The 24,619-nt window shown below is 42.7% G+C and overlaps 1 protein-coding gene across 4 annotated transcripts in view; it reads left to right on the forward strand.

The window, feature by feature from the left end:
• PTDSS2 (phosphatidylserine synthase 2) overlaps positions 1–17,603 on the forward strand; it is a 67,487-nt gene extending 49,884 nt beyond the window's left edge. For 3 of the 4 annotated variants that reach the window (XM_073347026.2, XM_073347028.1, XM_073347027.1), the window contains 5 exons: positions 1,514–1,632; positions 3,562–3,676; positions 6,461–6,606; positions 12,133–12,318; positions 15,072–17,603. In XM_073347026.2, the coding sequence (XP_073203127.1) occupies positions 1,514–1,632; positions 3,562–3,676; positions 6,461–6,606; positions 12,133–12,318; positions 15,072–15,216 (711 nt within the window). In that variant the 3' untranslated portion in view covers positions 15,217–17,603. Of the gene's footprint in view, positions 1–1,513; positions 1,633–3,561; positions 3,677–6,460; positions 6,607–7,310; positions 7,600–12,132; positions 12,319–15,071 lie in introns of those variants that run through there. The other variant, XR_012159303.2, reaches the window with a different exon arrangement.
• Positions 17,604–24,619: the final 7,016 nt, after the last annotated feature.

The raw sequence follows: 24,619 nt of genomic DNA on the forward strand, positions 1-24,619 counted from the left end.
GAATGGTAGCCCTATAGTACACAATTAGATGTCCGTCCATGTTTCTCTCTGTTCCTGCATATGTTGTACCTTCCACACTAATCTATACTCAGTGTACAGATGTTTGGATATGTCTTTCTGAAGACAGAATAAATCACAATACTTGAAGATTGAGGAACACAGAGAAAATTACAGCCTTGAATGTAGTGTGTGGTTTTTTTATCAGTTTCAAATGTGCAACTTGTGTTCAATCTGTCTTCTTTTTTTGGGGGGGGGTGTATTTTGAATCTTTTATGAAAACCCATTTTGACTCTGTTCATCTGACAACAAACATAGGTGCTTTTTTAAAGACATTGCTACTGTACAGTAAATTAAATCTGTCTTAACTAGGTCCCTTCTATTTGTTGGGAGTTCAAATTAGAAAGTCATCCACAATGCCATTTAAATAGTTTGGTCTTGTAGTGCAGATGGGAGCATGCAATGTCTCAAGTTAGACAAAACCAAAATCTTGGAGTTTAGTGTATCTATTGTAGCCTTAGATGTCTTAGGATACTTAACACTTAGATTTTTAAGGCCAGACGGCACTACTATAATCTAGTCTGGCTACCTTCACAACATGGGCCATACAGTTTGAAGTGTGACTTCATCTTCTGCATGATGCCATCAGACTCAAGTGTTCAAAGTTTGCAACAAGCTTCCCTAGACGTGATGCTGTTTATCTATAATTTTTTTTTGTATAAATTAATTTTTTATGTAATGTCAACTCTAGGAAAAAGTACTTTCTTATTGTTAAAGCTGTAACATTTTTTAATGTTCACTTTATCTTTTTAAACACATTCCTAAAGAAAACAAAGAAAATATCTATTTGATCAATAGATAGCAGTATTGGAAGCTGTCATTGTAGAACTAACGTAGTGAGCAACTTTGAGAGATGCTATCACGTTTTGAATTAAAAAAGCAGCCAATATTCCCAGCTCTGAGACTCTTCTCGGGAATTAATGCTGAACAGGAAATAGAGGGCATGGGAGAAATTCAGGTCTCCCATGAACTTTACATCCTGAACCTGGAGACAAATTATCCAGCTGGATATGTAGGGAATGACAGGCTCAAGATCAAGAAACACCTTAAATACCAGGCACAGCAAAATCCCAGTGCAACACAACCTGGTAATACTCTTTATTTGGTGTGCTTTAAGACGTTCCCACCAGAGACGGGGTGTGTGGAGCCACAACCATAATGAGCAGTGGGAGATCAGTTTACTATAATAGGACTGATATATCAAGAAGAAACTCGTCCTTCTGTTTAAAAATTCTGGTGTCCATCAAATGCATATTGGGGCAGCTAGACTTTCAGGAAGTATGAGGCAGGTGTCCAGAGAATCTTAATATAGGATGAACTAGCTATAGTTCCTTTTGCATGAAAACATGTACCTGCACATAAAAGTATATAGTATTTACATTTTCTAGCCTTCACTAGACCATTAAGCTTCAGTTTTGTAGTTCTGCTGCTTAAATACCTTTTTTTTCCTTTTCAGTGGATAATGGATGTAATCCTATGCAATGGATTTGGGATTTATTGTGGAATGAAGACTTTGGGATGGCTTTCTTTGAAAACGTATAAATGGCAAGGACTTTGGAACATTCCTACGTACAAGTATGCCACTTTAGAAAAATTTTCCGTAACCAAAAGTAGCAGAACTCAAATGAGTTTGGGGATTTTACTTCAAATATACTAAAATACTGAATCATAGGTGAAGCTTTATTTGATTAAAGGCTTTAATTTGTATGCTCAAAACAAGAATCTGTAATTTAATTTTGTAAATAATCCTGATATTGGGAATTTTGTATGACTTTGTTAAGCTAACACACTCTGGGTTTTAAAGGGACATCTTAAGGAAACCTGCTCACTTCTGTGTGAAGGGGAGCTTTTGCTCTGTTTGCCTTATTAGCATTACTGAGGCTTATGCTGGAAATATGTAAGGGCCTGTGTGATGAAACAGACTTATGTCATGAAGGAGCCAACTTGTTCTTTTGGGTTTTGTAATGGAGCAGCAGTTGCTTAATCTGATTTTCCTGAGTAGGCAGCAGGTTAAAATACTATCGGACTCCAGCTCCTATTAAGAACCAGCTTTATCTCGAGACAACAATAAAAGCTATATGGCAACTTAGCATGTCTTCAGCCTCTAAAAGGGATGTCTTGTAACTTGAGCTCTGATGCCAGCATTCTTGAAACTTACTGGTGGGTGCTGCTCTGTGCTTACCTTCTTGTTTGCAGTTGCTTGAGTTAGGCTGGCATTTAGAACTCTTTAAGCAGCGTTGGGGACAAGTTGAATCGCAGCCCCACAGATGTGAGTCTCAGAGCTTCAGCCTATATTAACAGAGAAAGAGTTTTCATCATGTCCCTGGTGTCTTAAGTGAAATTATTCTGATTATCATATCTGTAAATGAACAGCTGGAGAGAGCTGTAGTTTCAAGTATGGGGTATGGAAAAGACACGAGGTAGGGACTAGATAATTTAGGAAGTCTGACTTATTAAATGCAACAAAATAATGGACACTATATTAGCATCTTTTTTGTTTCCAGTTTTTCTGACCGTGTGTGAGGGTGCCATTTTCTCATCAGTGATCAGAGTTTGGTAGTAAAACTGGCCTTTTTGGCTATATAACCATCTGCTGTAGAAGCAAGTTTAAGTGCCTGTTATACCAAGAGTTCCAGAATTGAAATGGTGGTGGAAGATCGTGCTGCTTGTTCTGAGACTCGTATTTCATTAAAATCTGTGCACATATGATTGTGAAATTTGGGCAGTTAAAGGACATTGTGGTTCTGTAACCGAAAAGTGTATTCGGTGAAGATTGAAGACTATGCAATAACTAGTGGGTTATTTTCTGACCACTGATGCTGAGTTAAATATTAATGTGAACTTTGTTTCATGTAGTGATTGCATTTCTGAAAATACATCCTCCTGCAATGGCGTCTTCCACATTGCCATTTCTAGATTTCACAGTCAGAGTTGTGTGGAAACCAGACACGTTTATAGATTAACCTAAAATAAATACAGACAGGAACTGTAGAATGCTTCCGCTCTGTATAGAAAATATTTTGTGAGCAAGGGTGTACTCTAACCTACTTATGAGTGATCAGGTCAAGAACATTCAAAGCTTCAGTAGAGTTATACCATTATTTCTTCAACTCCTAAGTTTTAAAAATGTCCTTTGATAATAGTTATGCTGTATGCCATGCGCTGCTAGTTCTGAATTAGGTTTGTGGAGACTGCTCTTACTAGATGACACCTAGGATAGGACCTATCTACTTAGTGCAATGTCTCTGTAAAGTTAGTTTTGTAAAAATTTAATTGATATGCTGTTTAACAGGTTTTTAAATTAGAGTACGTTGACTCACTGCAGCTTTCATATAAAGGTGGGTTTAATACAGGGGAAATAGAGGGCCCCTAGCTCAGTGCAGAAAAGTTTGGTGGCTTGAACTGTTGCCTGATTTAAAAATTTTTAAAATGTGTTTGTAAAGATTGGATATTTTCTGTTCCTTAAAACTGGTGTAAGAGTGATGTGTGGTGACTTTTTTTCAGAGGTAAAATAAAGAGAATTGCTTTCCAGTTCACACCCTATAGCTGGGTCAAATTTGAGTGGAAGCCAGCATCCAGCCTGCGCAGATGGCTAGCAGTTTGTGGCATCATCTTTGTAGTAAGGAAACTTCTTTTTAAACTTAACTGATAAAATGACTTGTTTGCAGCACTCATAAATATGTTAATGGTAATTTTGTTTTTTATTTCTGCCAATCCTAGCCATACTGTGTGTGACACCCTGGAATTGGGACTGTCTATATTCCTGTCTGTAAATTGATTTTTCAAAAATACTTTTAATCTTGATTACTGAGTGATGTACTTCAATTCTAAGTAGTTTAACATGCATGCTAAGCATGATTAAATTAATAAAGTGTGCTGCCCAAAATGCAGACTTCATATGAAAATATCCCTTTTGTTCCCCACTTCCAGGGGAGTATTATCAAATTAAAACTGGAGATAGCTTCAAACCAGAACCTTAGAGCTCAGCACTTCAGGCTCTGGGCACTATGGATCTAGAGCACAGTGTTTTGGCTCAGGCCTATCTAACTAAAATATCAAAGAAAAGATAAGGTAACTAAACAATTTGATGATCATACTGGACTCTGTTTTGTCCGGCTCTGTTCTCCAGCATGACTTAAATGTATTTATATAGCTATCCCAGAATAGTCACATATCCAGAGTAAGTGGAGAAATGCAAAAACGCAGCAGACTGAAATGCTTTTGATGCTTTCTCTAGATATTGGACTGTATTATTTACATGATACTATATATATAATCTGTACATTTGATAAGCAGATTGTTCTAACAGCTGCGTAATCACTTTGTAAATTAGCAGAGGATGAATGATTGCTGTGAAAATCTGATGGCCTTTTTATTTTAAGGGTTGCCTAGCAAATTTTTCTAATCCAATTTGCTTTGTGGGGCATCTTAGATTGTTATGTATTCTAAATTTACTCTTTTATTGGAGAAGACAAATGGCAGGTTTGTGAAACTGTCCTTTTGGAGCAAGTAATGTATTACCTGTAATTAACAATTTGTGGGAGCACCTACAACATACGTTAGGCACTTTGCAAACACATAGATGATAGTCAATTTGAATAAAAATTCAGACCACCAAACTTTCTGTTATATAAAATTTGTTTTGTATGTTAGATTCATTTGCCACAATGGATTTGCTCAGATTGATACAATTTTTTATGGGAGTTGAAGTAAACGCCACTATTAATAAAACATTCTGCATATCTATAAAGAGGTCTGGCACCCAATATGAAAGTAACTTTCATGCACAATAAAAAGAGCCAACCGTTAGTTGGCTGTGCCTATTGCTAAACCTGAAGAAGCTGTCAAGTTCATGTTAGCCTGGGGCAAACTCAAGTCATAGTGATTCTCTTGACAAAAATGGTTTGCATCTGATTTGTGATGCTTCATCTAGCAGATATACCTCAGATTTAATCATTACTTGCTAATATTTTTCATTATATATAATCTTTGAAGCAAGAAACATCCTTCAACTCAGTCTACCATAATAACCATAACTGAAGTGGATCCCCCTGTAGGGGTTCTTTCTGTCACTTTAAACTTCAGTTCATCTACAAACTCGTTCTTAAGTAAATATTTAACTGCTGCTGTTCAGTGAGACCTTGTCAGTGACACTTGTGTAATTAGTGCCCAAAACAGGATCTGTTGCTTTTGTTTCCTGGTATTTTATGTGCATCTATAATCAGCTTCTTCAGTGGCCATTGGAAGAACAGCATTTATGCTTTTAGGATTCATTAGTGATAGTTCTAAAACTATATAAATCACCAGATAAACTTGGTTAAAAATAGAGTTACAGTTACTGCCACACTTCATTGGTGCTTCACCATGTGCTGTACAAGAACATTTGTTTTTTAAAAATACTGTAATCATTTCCATGCAGCCCCCCACAGAACCCTTTAATGTTCTTATGGCACGTGACAGGTCCTCATATCTTGATGGAGGGCATAGCATGAGCGGTGGCATGGAGTAGGATGTTCTGGAACAGTGGCAATAACTTTAGCTCAAGCTTTAACCAAGTCTTGTCCATGGAATGGGAGAGCAAAGGAAGCCGAGGAATATATCTGTATCCCCACTTTCCTTTGGACTCCTTTACTTCTGGCAGCCCTTTAGAGAAGGCATGGGGACTGAGACTATAAAGACCTGCTGACTGAGTCAGTGCTGCTGAGATCGGAAGGGTCCAGGTGGGGCGTTACCTCAGGGGCACGCGCACGCGTGTGTGTGTGAGAGAGAGAGAGAGAGAGAGAGAGCGAGAGCACGCAGGAGAAGGTGGTAAAGGAAGCACTATGCGTGATTATGATGAACTGCAGGAAGTTAGCTGAGTGAAGAGGGCAGGAAGTGCTAGTGCTTCTTGAACATGTCCTCGGTCCCTCTGCTTCTGGCAAAACCTCCACCCCTATTCCCCGCATGAGCCATATGTAAGAACTCCCAGGAAGAGGAGGCTTGTTCCCCTGCTCCCTCAGACCCTTCTTGATATTAATCTCGGGATGCTCATCTGGGCCTACAACCCCCATTAGCTTTAATAGGCTCCCAAATTCTAGAGCGATGTCCTGGTCCTGTTGAAGTCAATGGGAGTTTTGCCATAGTCCTCCATAGTGGAGCCCGGATTTCACCCGTAATCTGTATATTAAGTATAACTGTAATTGCCTGGCATTTTCAACAGTACTTCAAGATGTGACTGGAAGGTAGCTCTGCATAATGCCAAGCAGATAGGCATGTTTTCTACTTGCTCCTTGTGGGGCCCTCTCTGTACAAGTCTGAGTACAAGTCTCTATTTTAGGAATAAATATGGGGGTGGGGGTGGTCCAGGCTTTACTCACTGAACCTTTTTAAATTAATTTATTAAAATGTCCCTTTTTTTTCTCAGTTTTTACTGGCAGAGCTGAACACATTTTACTTGAAGTTTGTCCTGTGGATGCCACCCGAACACTGCTTGGTCCTGTTACGACTTGTCTTCTTTGTCAATGTTGGAGGTGTGGGCATGAGGGAGATCTACGACTTCATGGATGACCCGTAAGCCAGTCCTTTTTTTTTTTGGTGCAATGTCAAGCTTCAATTGCTTTCTTTTTAGCCTTGCTGCAGCTTCTTGGTGCAAGTACCATAGAAGTGGATCAGTCTTTTGGGGCAAAGAAGCCTTCAGCTCTGAGCACATGCTTTGTTTTCCACTGTTTACCTTGAGTGTTAAACATATCCCCTCTTGTAGGCTACATGTGCTAGATAACAGGTGTCCGTATAGACCATTTTACATACGCAGTATTAAATTTCAGTTTTTCTTGAACAAAAAGTTACCATATTCTTTGAAAATGTTCTATAAACATTTGAATTACCTGGAACACTTTTTTTGTTTGTGCGAGGCAGCACTGAACTCCACTTTCACATTTACAAGCCTGGTGCTACAGTCCTTAGACTTAGCTTCTAAGGACTGCATGGTCCAGCCCTAAACCCTTTTTCTTAAAGTTGCTTCTTTCTTGAGCTATTTTCCAACACTTTTCTGGTCCTCTGGAGCTTTTGCGGCACCATCTTGCAAATCAGAGGACCCTCTAGTGATGCATTTTAGGGCAAAGACCCCCCTCCCCCACAACAGTGCATGTACTAGTTACCTGTCAGATTGCTCCTATTTCAGCATCGTATTTGTCCTTGCTGCTTTTATTGTTTCTGCAGATTGTAAGTTCTGAGACTGCTTAGTTCTCAAGTTCAGTTTTTCTGTTAATTTACAGTGGTAATGTCACAGATTGGCTGACCACGCTTCTTAAGGTTGACCCTACCTCTGGCTGCAAGGGATGCTCATTGTCTGTCACTGACCAACACAAAAAGTGTCTGTGTTGAGAAGTTAGGGTTTCAACACTCCGAAGATCAGTTTCACTTGCAAGGCTTTGACTCACAGTACTGGAAAGAAGGGTCAACCCCGATTATTTAGTTGGATTTAAGGACATTCAGCGGTAACAGGTGGTCCCCTGCCCTCTGGTGTTGGATTTACTGGTTTGGGACATGCCTCCCATTTTGAAGGTAAGAGAAGGTCTCTACCTCTTATTGGTGAGCTCCTCTCCTTAGCAGCACACCCCATCATCTGGTCCCTGTGTTTGGGTTGAAAAAGCAACTCCTTTGCCCTCTGTTCAACCACATGGCATAACATTGAGACTTGAGAATCATCAGTCACTAGTCTCTCATTGGCAACATGCTGAATCAGCATTCTTTTAGCAAATTGAGTCACAAAAATGAGGAATTAATCTAGTGACCAGACAAACTCAACCCAAGTACCATGTCACCAACACCATCATTAGCTACCTTTTTTTGTTTCTCTTGGTAGGTAAAGTGACTGCCATCAGCACATTTGAGATTCAGTTTTTCTGATTCATCAGCAGACCTAACTTCCGTAGGTTCTTTATGGAAGGCTGTGAATCTAATGCCACTGGTATCTCATTGATATCCTCTGTCTGCTTGGTCTGATTGTAGTTCCTTCATGCTTCCCATACCCTCACACTCCTTTTTTTCACCACCTGTCTTGGTGTTTGTACCACTCCAAATCACCTTGAGTCAAGAACCCTATTGATGGACTCTTCCAATTTTGAATTGTAAGAGGAAGCTATTGGTGAAGAGCAGGTTGTTCTGGATACTTACTCCCTAGATACACTCGAAACACATCCAGTCTGTTCCATTTGAAAGCTGCTGTGGCCTCTCAACTCTTTTTAAAAAGGGATAAAACCTAGGATATTCCATTCACCACCTGTTGCCTGAATCAGAGTCAGGATGCCTTATTCCTGGGTGATAAAACTGTTGCAGAGACAGCCAAAGATTTAACCAGCTTCTGTAATCCTACAGTATTCAGTATAGGAAGCAATGAAGCTCTAAACTAAGACATTATCTTCTCTCCTGATTCAGGGTCATTTATAGTCTTTTCAACCATTTTAGATCCAGAGTGGTTAGAACTTTCTGGTCCTCCTCATAGAGCATCTAAAATTTACATTAATGGGCCGTGAGACTTACAGTTTTGGTGCTGTGAGGCTTTTGTCATTCTGATATTCCACTTGTCCCATCAAAATTGGTGTGTTCCCACAGTTAAGAGCAGAAAAGCTCTGAATCCAGGAGGATTCTTCCTGAAAGAATCCTCTGGTGCAGTGGACTTAACTACTAGGTGCATGGCATCTGGAGTTACGCTCTCTCTGTATCTTCCTGTTTCTGGTGTCAAGCCTTTTTCAGAAAGCCTGGAATAAGGCCATGGGCTTTATACTTGGGCCTTGAGCGGAAGAGTGACTTCTGTTAGGGGGCTATTCCTTCACCCACTCACTTCCCTGGTCCTTCTCGCATGAACAGACAGCAACAATACCCGAAGTCCAAAGGTGCAAACAATTCGATGTTTATTGGGGTGAACTTCCAGCAAGCATGATTCCAGTTTCCTTCCTTAGTATCCTCCTTCCCAGCTCTGACACCACAGAGCCTTACACCTGTGTCCCTGTTACCATTCCTGCCCTTAGCCAAACATGATTCCAATTTCCCCAGCCCCATTCCCTGTTCCCATTTCCCCCACCCGCATGCCCACCCCCACCCCCCTACTTCCTGATTGACTGCAGACTTTATAGTAAAACTTGAGTTCTGCTCATGTTCCTGAAATTTAACTAACCAATCCTAACATATTGTAACATGATTATGTACCCAATTACATCCCACCACCTTAATTAGTTTACACCCAGCAAAATTAATTATACAGCAGACAGGAACAATCACAGAACCAGACAGATTATACAGACAAACAATAGCAAAGTGGGAACTATAATGACAAAACAATACAGAAGTGTGTATTTCACATCCCAGCTATTGATAAGTGAGTTCTTGCCAGACTGGATGCTATCAAACTAAGTTTCCTTTTACATTTTCTAGGCACTTCCCTTTCTCTGGAGGTGATAGGCACGATCAGGATAGGATTGTATTCCTAACAGCCCAATAGCACCTTATTTCAATGTGACTAGTTTGGAATGTGAAGATGTGACCGTTCGCTTCCCAGCTTATGGCTGCCTCTGTTGCTTAGCCAAAGGCCTTAGCCTAAGAACAGGGCCTCAGACTGTCACAGTAAGAGAAGGCCCTTACACTGGCAGACAGTGATTTTGATTCTTTCTTTTATACTTCTATAACTAGCCAAGTGATAAGAATACACCTAAATTCTTAGAGTATAGGCCTTTACAGACAGATCTGAATATCTATATCCTAACAACTTCCCTTTAAAATTCTTTCCCAAACGAAGAGCACGTAACTAGCTTGTGTTTCTTCAACATTCTCAGTCTGAGTATGGCCCTTTCATCAATGGTCACCTGGTACTCTTAATTCTCCTTCCTTAGTTCTCCCACAAGCAGCGTTCCTCAAGGAATGGCTTTATAATCAAGGCACTTGAAAATAGCTAGCTTTCTGCTTTGCTGGCCTACTCTCCTCAATAGGTGTAGGTCAAAACAAGGTTTTTGAAATACTTTTGGTTTCTCTCTCTCCCCATTTGTCAATCTATATTTCCATTTTAGCTTATTTAATCCTAGTCACATCGAATAATACTTTGTACTGTGGCTCCAAAGGTCCCTTGTTCTAGAGCCAGGAGGCTTTTTTAATTTGGAGTATGTCTCTCTGACTCCATCTGCATCAGACAGCAATTTGTGCTCCATGTACCCTATTTTGTTTTCCCCAGAATACCCAGACCATTCTGTCTAACTTGAAATAGAGCGATGGTGTCAAACACGTGGCTCTCAAGGACCACATGCTTAAGAAAAATGTGTATTTGATTGAGTGGATGTGTTCCTGGGCTGTGTCATGCAGTTCTGCAATGGCGGAGGCAGTAGAAGGCACCATCTCCCCTGCTGTGTTTCACGTAGCGGCTTGGGATGCACTCAGAATGGAAGACCAGGGGAGGGCTGGGCAAAGGGAGGGAGCATGTTGGCGAGTGAACACAGAATGAAGGAGAAATAAGTAAAAGTGTGAGAGGCTATCAGAGGAAACAGCTCTCCTCTTCATGATGAATGAAGAAAAACGCTGGATTCTTCGTATGGTTTGCCTTGTCTTTTTACCAAAGAGACAGAGTGGGAAGGTGTCAACAGTAAAATTCAGTCATCTGTATTAATGCTTCGGTTAGTGAAATTTTTGTTTTGATTTTGTGTTGTAGAAAACCGACAAACTTTAATTTAGAGACAGGAGCTGCTGGTAGAAGGCTTAACGATCAGCTGTGAGAGGTGGGAGGGAAGAGGAGGGTGCCTAGAAAAATGTAGTGGCAGTGTCTGTAGCTGTCATATAAACCAGGGACTATCTTTTTGTTTCATTTGTACAGTGCCTAGCAGAGTGGGGGTCCTGGTCCTTGACTAGGGCTTCTAGGCTCTGTGGTAATACAGATAGATAGTAATCCCACAGTTGTTTTTGAAAGAATGTATACAGTAGAAAGTGAATACAGAGAATTGTTGGCTGAGCTAGGTGAAGTGTGGGCATCTGCCTTCCAAAGCATGGTACTTGGCATAGTTTGATTTGAGTCAAATGGCTTTTTATTGTTAGAGGTCTAATTTTTTAACAGGTTTTCTGAAATTTGTTCCTCATCGGCATGTAAACTGTGAGGTGGGAGGTCCCAAAACTCAGGCTGCCCCCGGAGCCCAAAGTTAAAGCCGCAGTTAAACAGCCCCTTAGCCCAAGCTACTTCAGCCTGAGTCACAGGCCAGCTGCAGGATTTTAATTGCACTGTAGACATACCCTAGCAGACTTATTGCCTTGGCTTCTCCTTGTAAGTATTCAGAGGGTTTGCTTACAATCTTGAGTTTTAGTAGGGTTTAGTTTGAGTGTCCCTGATTACTTCAAACGTACACAATGTTGCAATGCCCCTTTTGCTTTCCTGGTACTTCATAAGGACTAATTCAAGGGGAGATTAAATACTGAGAATGTTTATGCTTGTAGATAGTTATGCCGCCAAAAGCATTGTAGCTCCCTTGCCTCTTCCAGTGTCTTATTTTCTGATATTAAGCATCTTGCTTTTAAGTCCCTTCAGAGATGGTCAGATAGGACTAATTGGGTAGCTTTTGTTTGGAAGATAATAGGGCTCAAAATATAGTTAAATCACATAGTTACTTAAAGGCATTAAGTACTGTATGTAACACAGTGTGGATTGTGGCTTAGTGTTCATAGAAGATCTGGAAGTCAGAGTTCCTCTTATAACCCCACTTTCACCATCGACTGTCTATAATCTTGACTTGGTCAGGTAATTGCTTTTTGCCTGTTCACAGATCTATTGAAATGGAGATACTTGCCTACCTTACAAAGATATGGAGGATTAATTCATGTAACGTGTTCTCAGAACCTCTGAAATGGGCTGTAGGGGAGAACAAAGTATTCAGCGTTAGAGGGAAAATACTTTGGCATGCCAATCTGTAGTATGTCCGTACATCCATAGTAATGGTTAAGCATAGACATTCACGCAATTGGGTAAAGATGAAATATGTATTCCTATCCTCCCTCTTATTTTTAGAAAGGTATTTTCCATTGTACATTTGCTACTAAAATACTAATCACTTAATGTCTCTGTTTCAGGAAATTCAATAAGAAGTTGGGTCAACAGGCCTGGCTAGTTGCTGCTATCACAGTCACAGAGTTTCTGATTGTTGTGAAGTACGACCCTTACACCCTAATGCTGTCCCTTCCTTTCTACATTACCCAGTGCTGGATCCTTGGAATCATACTTGTGCTCACCTGGACAATATGGCGCTTTTTCATTCGGTAAGCAAAGGTGATAGAGCTCAGATTCCAGTGAGCACCGGTGCGCCAAGGCCAGGCTTAGCCAGCCCATGTGAACAGTAGCTTATTGTGGAACAAAAAACTTTCAAAGTGTATCTTTTAAAAACCCTATAGAATTTTGAGTTTCCAGGGGAAATGCATCTCACAAACAGCCTACTGCAGGTATACAATATAAAGTCTGTTTGGGAGACTGGATTAGGTAGTCTTCGACACACAGTATCCACAATGCTTGACTCTGTTTCGTATAATTTAAATATAAATGTAACCAGAATCCTGACAACCAATTTATAACTACTTGTTTTAAAGAACTTAACCAGAAATCTGAAAGCTAGTCGGTGACCCTCACACAGTGGTGTATACTTTTGAAGGGAAGACCAACTGTATACATCAGATGCTCAGTATGCCATGGCCACAGCTGTCACAAGTCATTAGGGATTTTGGGTGCCCAGTTTGCGACCCCTTTTAAAGAAGACCAGTTTTCAGAAAGTACTGAGTAGCCCTCCCTGAAAATCAGGCCTCATGAAGACTTTTCTCAAGTTGGGCACCAAATTCACTGGTGACTTTTGAAAATTCTGGCCTATATTTTTAGACCATCTAGCTCTGTTTCTAAAGTTTCTTTCTGACACTAATGTCTTTTAAGGCTACATACATGCCAAACTGGAATTATTTTCAACCTCAATTGAATGATCAGAGTGCAAATATTGACTGAAATCTAAGTGATAAGGCCCTCATTATCAAAATGCAAAAATGGCTCATGATTTTTATGCAGCTTCATAATAATAATTAATAATGCTGTATGGTGACCAACCACTGGAAATTTCAGCCCGAAAATAATTTGAGAAAATTTCTGAATAAACTACTGAAAGTAGGGGATTAGTTTAAAAGTACAATCTCAATCTGGATGAAAAACTCCAGTAGTTAATACGCAAGATATTTACCCTGACTGCGTGTACAAAAATGCAACAGTTGCAAAATATATTGTATGTAACATAGTGGGAATGTAGTTGTTGTAGAGATGGTGGGTGGGAGATGTAACATTTCCAAGATGACAAACATATATCTTTGACAACCACAGCAGGTGCATATACATGATCTATTGATTTTATATGCTCTTGGCCACTTGCCTAGATGGCAGGACCCCTTTCAAAAGGTTACATCGCTCTCACTAGAGTGCAGAAGGTAACCCAAGCTGAATTGCTTGTGAGCGTGATGTGCACTTCCCTGAGCATCTACCACAGGAGCAGGAATTCTCTTCTCCCGCTAAAATATCTTAATACAGAAGAGAGACTAGTTCACAAGCACTTCCGGCAGCCAAATAGGAAGTGTTACTGTGTGTGCCTGGCAAACAGTTTTCCTGCATGTTGTCTGGGGACAAATGCATGGCATGTATTTTCTCCATGAGACTAGCCCTAGTATTGTCACTTGGGAAATAAACAGCTGAAGGTGCATAAGTCCAACTGCCCTCCTGGTATAGTGCTCTATAGTCAAGGGAAATGAAGATGGTAACAAAGGTCAAAGAGTTAAACAGACCAAGAGTGAGAGGACCAAAGGTAAATGTGCGTTATAAGTAAGGCTACGTTTTAGTCACTGGTATTTTTAGTAAAAGTCATGGACAGGTCACAGGCAGTAAACAAAAATTCACAGGCCCATGACCTGTCCATCGCTTTTACTAAAAATACCACTATGACTAAAACATGGGCCTGGGGCTGAAGGCGCTCTGGGGGCACTGCAGATGCTGACCTGGGACCCTGCTGGTGCTGCGGGGGTAGGGTGGGGAGACTGATGTGGACCCCTGCTGGGGCTGGCAGGGGCTTCCTACCTGGCTCTGCATCCGTGCAGCTCCTAGGCAGTGAAGGTGCCAGGGCAGGGGCTCTGCTGCTCCTGCCACAAGTGCCAGCTGCCACAGCTCCCATTGGCCGGGAATTGCAGCCAATGGGAGCTGGGGGGCGGGGCCTGTGGACATGGGCGGCATGGAGGCTGCCACGCATGGCCCCTCTCCCTGGCACCTGCAGGGCCATGCCTGTGGGAGCCAGGAAGCCCCCCCGACCCCAAGTTAAGTGCCCCCCCAGCCCTGAGCCCCCTCCCACACACCCAAACTGCTGCTGCTGGCCCAGGGGCTGCCTGAGCTGGGCAGCCCTTGAACCAACACTGGTTGGTGCAGAAGTCATGGAGGTCACAGAAGATCATGGAATCCATGACTTCTGTGACACTCGCACCCTTAGTTGTTAGAAGTGTGCTACTTTGCTGTTATCCAGGTTGAGAGTTTTCCCTAGTTTCCTGACACATAATCTAAATATGCATGCTCAGTTTGGACACTACTCAAGTGAGACAGCACCTCTGTGTGAAGAAATAGAAGATGTGCCTTCCTTGTCTATACTCAGTCAATGAGTGTGGTCAATGGAATGAGACCAGCCTATGGATCAGGGCCTGCATGGCATCTTCCCCGCTACACTTGTGCAGAATTCAGCCTGTGTTCATTATACTTCTGGGCATGGTGGTAACTATTTGTAAGTACTAGCACTAAATGTAAATAAACTTTTTTCATCAACTGAATCTGTACCCTTCCTCACAGGATAAAGGAAGTCCTTACAAACTTAGTGCTGTAGCATTAATCAGAATGAACCAAATTATCCCTGTCATAATGACACCAGGATATATTTGTCCAATTGTTTTTATTGTAAATCTAAACGGAATGCTTGTTTAAGTCAGTACTAACAATCTTGTTTTGTTTTTAGTGACATTACCTTGCGGTGTAAGGAGATAAGACGACAACAGCAAGAGCACAAATATGAAAAGGACAAATGCTTAAGCAATGGTGATGGACATTCTCCAGTACCAGATGAACAAAATGGGAACAAACTGAGGGAAAGAAAACTTTGAACTCAAGCAACAGACTAAGGGCTAAGAGAGCAACCTATGAAAGTCAGCTTGTTTGACTTGACTCTCAACCTTCTTCTACCTAGAAACTTTCATTGTTTACCCACGTCTGAAAATCTCCTGGGAAAAGATGTCACTATGACCCCCTTCTAGTCAAAGCTGGAGAAAGACTACAATAGACAGAAGTCAGAACCTACACTACTGAAAGAAAGGATCTTTGCGTGTGTGTGTTTTTATAAATGTGTCTGTTCCTTGCAAAATCAACGATTATGGGGAGTTTTAAATTTCAATGCAAAGGGAATCCAGTGATCCTATTTCCAGTGACCCATGATATATCAGTTTTGACACTGATTGGTAGGCCATTAGGAACACCCATTTTATGGACTAAATATACATGGCACTGAACAATTTTGTATTTCTGCTGAAACTACCTTGAGCTGTGAAGTAATATATGTAATGTTGGTTTCATCCACCTATTAGCAGAAGTTCAGGGACAGAACTGCAGCAAGATAAACTTAGTGATGTGACTGGAGCGTGTGAACAAATTGCGTAACTTGCACAGCATATAATACAGCACACAATTGTTACATCCCCTATAATGCTGGGGTTTGCTGCCTTTCTCAAAGCTGATTTACATTACCAGGATGCAACCTATGACTGTTTCATAGTACATCATAGCACTGATTATTCAGAAAACCTCTCCTTTTGGTTCATTTTTATCCAGGTCATCTCTCAACATAATCGAAGTTTAGATCAGAAAGTTAACCTCCATTGCCTAATGGAGTAAAGTGTATTACAAACAGAAAACTGGAAGTTAATTCCATCAAGGTCTTAAGTTATTTGCCTTATACTTACAGCATTATTTTTCTTTGCTTGCCAAGACCGCTGCATTCTTTGCTTCGGCTTTGAAGGCAGGTCAAGTTCTGCCACCCTTCAGAGTTGTCCTATTCCTCCCAGTGCTAGGTCTCAGCTTTTAGCAACCGTAAACCAACTGGAAAATGTACATTCTGCCGGCCACTTGCACAATAAACAGACACTAAACGCTTTGCTGTCCTAGCTGATGAAAGAATAGGGTTGACCTGATCACTTGTAGCCCTATCCTGAGTAATGAGAGAGAACCTGCTGTCCAGGCTAGCTAGCATTCTTGCCAGTGACTGTCTCTCGTAACAAAATTGGAGAACTGGTGTTCATTTCTAATGTCACTGCTCCTAGAACGTAGTGGCCGCAGTAGAACATAAACTTGTCCCATATTGTCTTAGATGCAGGCCCTTGTACTGTAACAGACTGAGAACTTTAACCAACTTTAACTTTTTCTAAAAATGCAGCGGTCTTATCTGGCTATTAATCATATACACTACTTTTGAGAGAAGCTTATTTATACAGAAGAAAATAATATAAATACGAAAACAGAGTAGAAGCTCAGAATTTCCAAATCGCTTTACCCCAAACTTTCAACGGTAGCTAGAGACTCACAAGCCAAAGCTGCTGGCTGCAGCAAAGCACAACTCTTTGACCCATTTTGGGGGTATACTTGAATGGTAAGCGAAATCCGTGTCTCTCCTGTGTTGACAGTGACACAGATACTTTTAAACAACGTGCAACAGAGTAGAATTTAATTAAAAATTTTACAGTATGAGTGCACCTAAAAAGCTCGACAAATGAAGCAGAATTTCAGGGCAAAGGAGGCAGGGTCGATGGAGTATGGTGGCTTCCCTTCATGATGATGATGATCAGTAAATTGAGGGGAGGTTGATCAGTCTGAGGGGTCATATGAGGCTTCTCCCTTGATTGTGCTACTGTGAGCCATTAAACAGCTGCTGTTAAGCTTTAGGATTTATCTGCTGTAACGTGGTGATGAATGCTATGGCTGTGTAACTAGACGTTAACAAATCCTTAAATGGACAGAGGCGGAGTTGAGCAAATCATTTATTTTTAAACCTTTTTCCACCCCCAAGTATTAATTTTACACATTCACATTTATTCATACCAGTCTTATCAACTGTTGACTGACTGTTAGTAGGTAGTACTCATGTACATGTGCTAATGTGGTCCCAGCTGAGCAAGACTCAGATGTGTATCTTTTCATTCACTGTTTGTGCTAGTTCACACCATTGTCCCTTTTCTGACTTGTCTTTGGGTGCGTAAACATTCCCATTTTGGTTTCATGATTCTCGCAGGTGGAATGGGGAGAACTTGGCATTTTACTCCCCCTCCCCCCCCCGGGACTCTGATATGCAAATTTGAAGGAATTATGGAAAATGCCCACTTCCCAATTCCAAAGCTGGTGTACTAGACAAAACACTAATTTGTGTCTATCTACGTTCACTTCAACATGGAGCTTTTAAAGTTACAGGCAGGATAACTGAACAAATAAAATATTTGCTGGTGTATTCTTGGGTACAACCTGTTTGTGGTTTACTTTCACACTACCTATGGTAGGTATGGAGTTGCATGGCTAATAGGCCATCTTGTGCATTCCTATGAGCAGAAAGCACCATTAGATTGCCACTACATGTAACGGGATTTTGGACAAGTGGCCATTAGTGTAACAAATTTGTCCAGATGTTCATGGCCACATTTCCATGTGGCAGTCTCCTCCCCTTCCCTAAAAGGTAACTAACTTTGAATGAAATGGCTCTGAATTAAAAGACCTTAATCATAAAGTGAAACAACTTGGGTTATTCTAAACTTACTAAAATTATGTCATGTTCTTATTGCTTCCCTTGTGGGGATGTTTTGCATTGCTGGTGAGCTCTGGCCATTGAAGTCTTACTTGTTTTTAGGAGTCCCTTATAATGTATGCTTCCATGCACCACTGTCTAAGGGCTATGCCGTAAAAGCATGCAAGATTTCAAAGGAGCTGGTATGTGGAGAGAAGGAGAGCTGCTAGGCCCTACTGGGAAGTCCACTAAAGGTAAGTGGGACATGAAATAAGGAAGGTTGTTTGCCTCTATGGAGATATGAAGGGAAAGTATCTACCTCCTCTGCCTTGTACATCCCTGTTTTATCCCATATCTTCTCACCTTAGTCTGATGGTCCCTTGTACAACTCTATTAGCTTTCTGAGAACCTGCGTTTTTCCTGGTCTAATAATGCACTGAAATTTGTCCTGGAAATTAGATATCTAGGTTGAGCTGCTGTCTCCAGAAGGGAAAGAATGCAGTGTAAATAACAGCAAGATTGGGTGGGTGCGAAAAACATGTTCAGCCCATGTTAGTGTTGTTGAGTCACGTGCTAGCTGGGAGATGGTGGCTACCTGGTAGTACTGCCAAGACTCCTATTCACAACTAGAAAAATAGAGGTATGGGGGCTGCTTCTTCCCCCCCCCCCCCCCCCCGACCGCATCTATGTGGACTAGCTACCTGTGGGACTCTGCAAGGTTTGATGTTTCACGAATAGCCAGACAGCTTCCTCTAGAGGTACCATCTGCCAGCGTTCTCATTGCTGGCTTTTGGCTTCTCAACATGGGGCTGTTGGAACTCCACAGCTCTTAAAGAACTTTTGACACCTCCATTCTCACTGTGGTTTCCCCTCAGCAGTTCAGTGCCCAATATCTCCCTCTTTCCCAGGGTTCCAGCCACTGAATTCTGTCAGAAGGCTCATAGACACCTTCACATAGCACCTGAAGCTTTTAACGGTGAGCATGATTAACGGTGGGACTGGTGGATTCTCCATTTCTCAAATCCTTCAAATCAAGACTTGGGTTCCTTTCTGGAAGGTATGCTTTAGTCAAATTATTCACGCAATACAGGCATAACTAGGTGAAATTCCATGGCCTGTTGTACAGGAGGCCAGATTAGACCTCAATGGTCCCTTCTGGCCTTACCATCTACTCCTTGAACTTGCTCCTTATTCTCAGCAAGTTGCAGCTCCCCATTTTGCTGGTGGCCAAAGGAGAATGAGCTCAGTCTGCGTCTGACACATAATGACCACGAAGAAACCACTTCTCTTGCGCTGTCTGTCCAGCCCTCTTGCCTTGGAAGTGTGCCAGCGGGGGGGGCCCTGGTTAATAACCTTCCTGGCTGGGGTGCCACTTTTCACTCTTAACTATTAAATTCTCACCTGGCTGAGACATTAATCTAGACGCCTTATGACTGAATGGGCTCTTGTAAATAGCTGCTTGTTGGGCACCAGCTGAGAGGTTCATTGGTGTGCGCTGCCTCCCCGGCAATGCAGAGTTGAGGCCTGATCACCAGAAACCTATAAATGGAATTTTTTTTGTAACTTCTTTCTCTGGCTCCCTTCTCTGATTAAGATCTCTTATTAAACTTGAATAATAAATGTATCACTAAATACAGTGCCATTCCATCTCCTAGTGCCCCAGCCATTCTTCGGTTGGCATAGATACGCCACCAGTTTAATCTTTTCAAGCTTCTTAAACCTCCAAGGATACCGATGTAAACACAAGATAATGTGTGGTAACAACACATAGACTAGGGGTTCTCTAACTGGGGGTTGGGACCCCCTCAGGGGGTCACAACGTTATTACATGGGGGGTCGAGCTGTCAATCTCCACCCCAAACCCTGCTTTGCCTCCAACATTTATAATGGTGTTAAATATATTAAAAAAGTCTTTTTAATTTATAAAGGGGGGGCTCGCACTCAGCGATTTGCTATGTGAAAGGGGTCACCAGTAAAAAAAAAAAAAAAAAATAGTTTGAGAGCCACTGACATAGACGCTGTTTGCCCCTGAATTCCTGCTTGAGTGATGCTCTCATTTAAAATATACTCTCTGAAAAATTAATTGTAGTTTACGCACTATGCTGAAAGCTTAATTTGTAGTTTAGTGCCCAGCCAGAGGTGTGCAGGAAAACAGGTTTGTGCCCTAGGGAGTTTGCAATCTAGATAGACATGTGGAGTTAATGGGGCATGGGGAATTTAAATAACTGACACCAACATTCCTGGGTTATTAGTGAACTTAATTGGCAAGAGGTTTCATAGCGTGCCTCATCTGTCTCATTTGTACATTACGAACCTAGGGCTACCAACCCGTGTATAAAATGAGTTAAGGCTTTCCCTTCTCTTTTTGAGGCATTGTTCTTCTAGTTTAAACCTACCTGCTGCTTTGGCACTTCTATTCTGGTTAATTTCAGCCCAGCGGGAGTGCTTGTGTCTGAAACTCTTGGTTTATTCCCTAAGCCTGTCTACAGTGCGTCAAGCTGGATCCAGATGAGTGACCATCCTGGCCACGTAGTGAGGGGAGGAAAGAAATTGCCTTTCCCCACAGATCTAAAAAACATCAAACAATCCCACTCCTGTGCTGTGGGGAGGGAGTGGAGGAAAGATCTCATTGCTCCTTCCTCACAGAGGAACATGACATAACTTATTAATTATGTCATGTTCTTATTGCTTCCCTTGTGGGACGTTTCCAGAGGCCGATCAGAGTGCAGTAATGCAACACCTCGTCCATACGGACACCTGGGATTTCAACCGGGGCGCAGCAAGCTTTATGCGTCTTGTGGAGGTGGATTACCAGGAGCCGTCCAGGTGCTCTAAGTGCCTTGCCAGTGTGGATGGGTCATGAGTTAGGGCGCCCGGGGCTGCTTTAATGCGCTCTAACTCGCAAGTGTAGCCATGCCCTAAGAGTTGTCATTCCTGTGATCCGATATTGAATAACTAGGCTTGCTTTTCCCTGTGCTAGCCAAAGCATTTCCTCTGAAGTAGCAGGGCCAAGGCAGATACTTTGCTGCATGTGCCTGCTGGCTAGATCCTACATCTGCCAATTTTTCAAGTGCTCAACACCTCCAACTGGGCCAGGTCTTCAACACTGCTCAGCATTCAGCGGTTCTCATTGTATGTTGAGAATGGGCTCTGGGCTCCTATAAGTTCTAGTCCACGCCCTTTAAACAAACGCTGCCCAGAATCATAGTCTGGTTTCCTTTCTTGGTTGTTTTCCCCTGTGATCTGTGTGTCTGGGAGAGGAACAGAATTGACACCCTAGGAGTCCGGAGTTGCCTAAGTAGCCAAAGAACAGTTGCACCAAAGAAACCAACTGTGCAAAATCTGCCCCCCAGTCCCCCCCAAAAAGTGGCCCCGTCTACGTCAAGCTACAGTGGCCACCTTGTAGGGGGAAGCTAATTCTCTGTAGTGTGAGATTAACCCGGATGCTAGTAGCAGTGGATGGGGTATTTGATGTATAGACATCTGTCCACTGGGAACTGGCCTGAGGCCCCCTAGGCCACTGAGCAGCTGTCAAACGATTAGTTTAATTAACTAGTGACATCCTCTGGACGCATTGCCAATCTGCCCGGAAAGCCTCTCCTTGTAACTGTTACAGGCTGAATAGCAGAGTTGACATTTCTTTCAGGCTGGGCCCTCTGCAAGACCATAAGTGACAACTCTGCTGTGCTGTGCTGCCCAAATGTAATTAAAACCACAGGAAATCAAACATTCGCTGATGTCTGCATGGGCTGCTTGAGGTTGTCTCTCTGGGTTGAGGGGTTTTGAAGTGTGCATAATACTGAGGTTTCTTTCTAAAATGCTCTGGGCTGGCACCAAGTGTCCATTCAAATAAGGCATGCAGCCTAATCCCCATTGTCAAGTGCTTTGGGAGCTATGGGTGAAAAGCACTATGTCAGAGCTTGGGGGTAGCATTAGTAATCAGGCCGCCTTTGTCAGCACCCAAACCTCTTTCCAGATGTTGTCAGGTCTCCTGTGCTCAGCTGTTAATTTTTCCACTAAATATTTTGCTTAGTTCTGGGAGATAACCATGATGATGAAGCTTCTGGTTGATACAAGGCCTTGCCTAAACCTAGTCTGTGTTCGCAAAAAGAAAAGGAGTACTTGTGGCACCTTAGAGACTAACCAATTTATCTGAGCATAAGCTTTCATGAGCTACGAAAGCTTATGCTCAAATAAATTGGTTAGTCTTTAAGGTGCCACAAGTACTCCTTTTCTTTTTGTGAATACAGACTAACACGACTGTTACTCTGAAACTAGTCTGTGTTATAATCCCTAGCTTTTATAGTCCTCTTCAGCAGTTGATCTTAGTGATTTTCAGCATCATTATCCCCATTTTACAGGTGGGAAAACTGGGATAAAGGGAGAGAAGTGCCTTGCCTAAGGTCACCCAACAGGGAAGAGGCTAAGCCAAGAATAGAATTCTGGTTGCCTGAATTCCAGTCCAGTGCTCTATCCACTAGGAAACACTGCCTCCCTAAGCTGCTTTAAACGAGGGCAAACCCCTTTGTATCAGTTTAAATCTATTCTATTGATTTAACTTGTATCTGTGAATGTACTAACAGAAGGTAAACTTCTATAAGCCAGGTTCAAAACCCCGAGAGCAGTGTCTATACTGTGCTCTGATTTAACCAAATTCATTTAAAATAACACCTTTTGTTAAACCAGTGCAACTCTGGGTGTAGACAGGGCCTAACTAAGAAACACCTCTTCCCCATGCTCATGCAACTTTGGTCACTGTTTTTAAAGAGACAATCTTCAGTGATACCTTTTGTTCTGTCTGCACAGTACAGTTGGGTCCTGGTCTGTGAGGAGGGCTCCTAGGAATTACAATAATCCAAATAAACATCTGGGGCTCCTGGGTGTTACAAATACAGGATACTATCAGAATAGGAGCAACTGTTAGAAATGCTATTTTTAGGAGTAACTTTTCTAAGAGGCATGGAGGCTATAAAACCACCTTGAACCAGTGAGGTTATAGATCAGGGCTCTTCTTAGCCACAAGAGGGTGCTAGTGTAACAGGAGCTAAGAGGCTCTGAGTAGCACAGGAAAGGACCTTTTCAGTAAGTAAGCTGTAGCTCACGAAAGCTTATGCTTAGTCTCTAACGTGCCACTAGTACTCCTTTTCTTTTTGTAAATTAAAAAGCACTCATGTAAGAGCTGTCCATTATACAAATCAGGTTTTGAATCAGTTGTTACACAATGAGACCCATTCCACAGGTTGCACAGTCTGGCCCATGAGCTAGCCTGTAGGTCCTAGGGAGCTTCATTTATTTAGAGCATGGCCTGGGATCTGCTGAAATCCAGAGCCTAAAATCGGCCCTGAAGCCAGGCTCTGTTAGGAGAATGGAGAGGATAAATTGCTTCAAATAAATTATTAGGTGAATTTAGCCTCCTGCCTGTGCAATGTCCCTGAGCATATTGTGATTCCCTTCCATTTATTAGATACGCTTCTCTGAACTGCCCCCCCCCCCCCCCCTGCTCGGGCCATGGATTGGTTGCAAATCGTTTGCTGTGACTATGTGAAGCTAAGTCTGATTGGGGTGAGGAATGGGTTGTGATTGGTCACATAGTATCATTTCTGTACCCTCTCCCCTAACTGGCTGCCCAAAACTCCTATAATGGGGAGGATGGATTGACAAAGTCTCCCTGGGGCTCTCAGGGAATGAGGCGAGTTAGGGGAAAGGAGCAGAGAAATAGTGGTAGGGAATGCTAGAAATCCTTACATTTCTCTTTCTGGTCACACAGGCCTTGCCCCGCAGGCATCCTGCCCAAAACTAGACTAAAGCACACTCAGAACCCCCGTACTAGGCCTTAAACTTAAAGGCAACGCGACCCCCTTCTGCCAACAAAAATTACTACACAATCCCAGGAGGGACGGAAGCCTGAGTCCCACCTGTCTGGGTTGTGAGGGAGGGGAAGCTGAAGCCCCAGGTGGGAGGCCAGTCACATGAGCCACGCCAACCAAGGCTGAAGCACTTGGGCTTCGGCCCCGACCCTGGGCGGTGGGGCTCTGGCTTTGGCCCCAAGCCCCAGCAAGTTTAACACCAGCCCTGACGACCCCATTAAAACAGGGTCGTGACCCACTTTGGGGTCCCAACCCACAGTTTGAGAACAGCTGGCCTAGAGGCACAAACAGGGCTCCTTGAAACCCTGGCCCTGCCCCTCTCCCCCAACTTGGAGTGGTAGTGATGGGGGGGGGGGCTACTCCTGCCCAGAGGGGTGGAGAGGGCAGCAAAGGGTCTCTTCTCTCTTTCCTCCCCCATACATTCCAGCTGCTAAAGTACCTAGTGGGGTGGGCCCGCTGCACACTTCTTCGGCCGCACACAGAGGCCTCCTCTGGAATGGTGTTGACATCTGCCCCCCTCTCCCCAAAAGTATGGCTGCCAAGTGTCATGTACTCGGCAGCCCTGTCGCACCGGCCTGCACCTCAGCAGCATCCTTCGCCATCCAGCCCAGGACAGGGTGCCACTGTGCCCTCTGACCTCTAGAGGCTACTCTGGTGCCTGCTGAGTGCATGGGGGCGGGGAGGGGAGTCTTGGCCTTGGCGGGGAGGGGAAATTGGTGGCAGAATATCTTGCAATCCTGGCCAAAAATCCTAAAAGCAGCCCAGGGTCTGGTCTCGGTGCCACACTGACAGCTGCAGTGTTTGCTGTAGGGATGTTATGCAATTGCAGCTGGGATGCGAGGTGGGGCTCAGTGATTGTGAATGGGGAGGCAAATGTCT

This window comes from Lepidochelys kempii, chromosome 6 (assembly GCF_965140285.1).
Source record: "Lepidochelys kempii isolate rLepKem1 chromosome 6, rLepKem1.hap1, whole genome shotgun sequence".
NCBI lineage: Eukaryota > Metazoa > Chordata > Testudines > Cheloniidae > Lepidochelys > Lepidochelys kempii.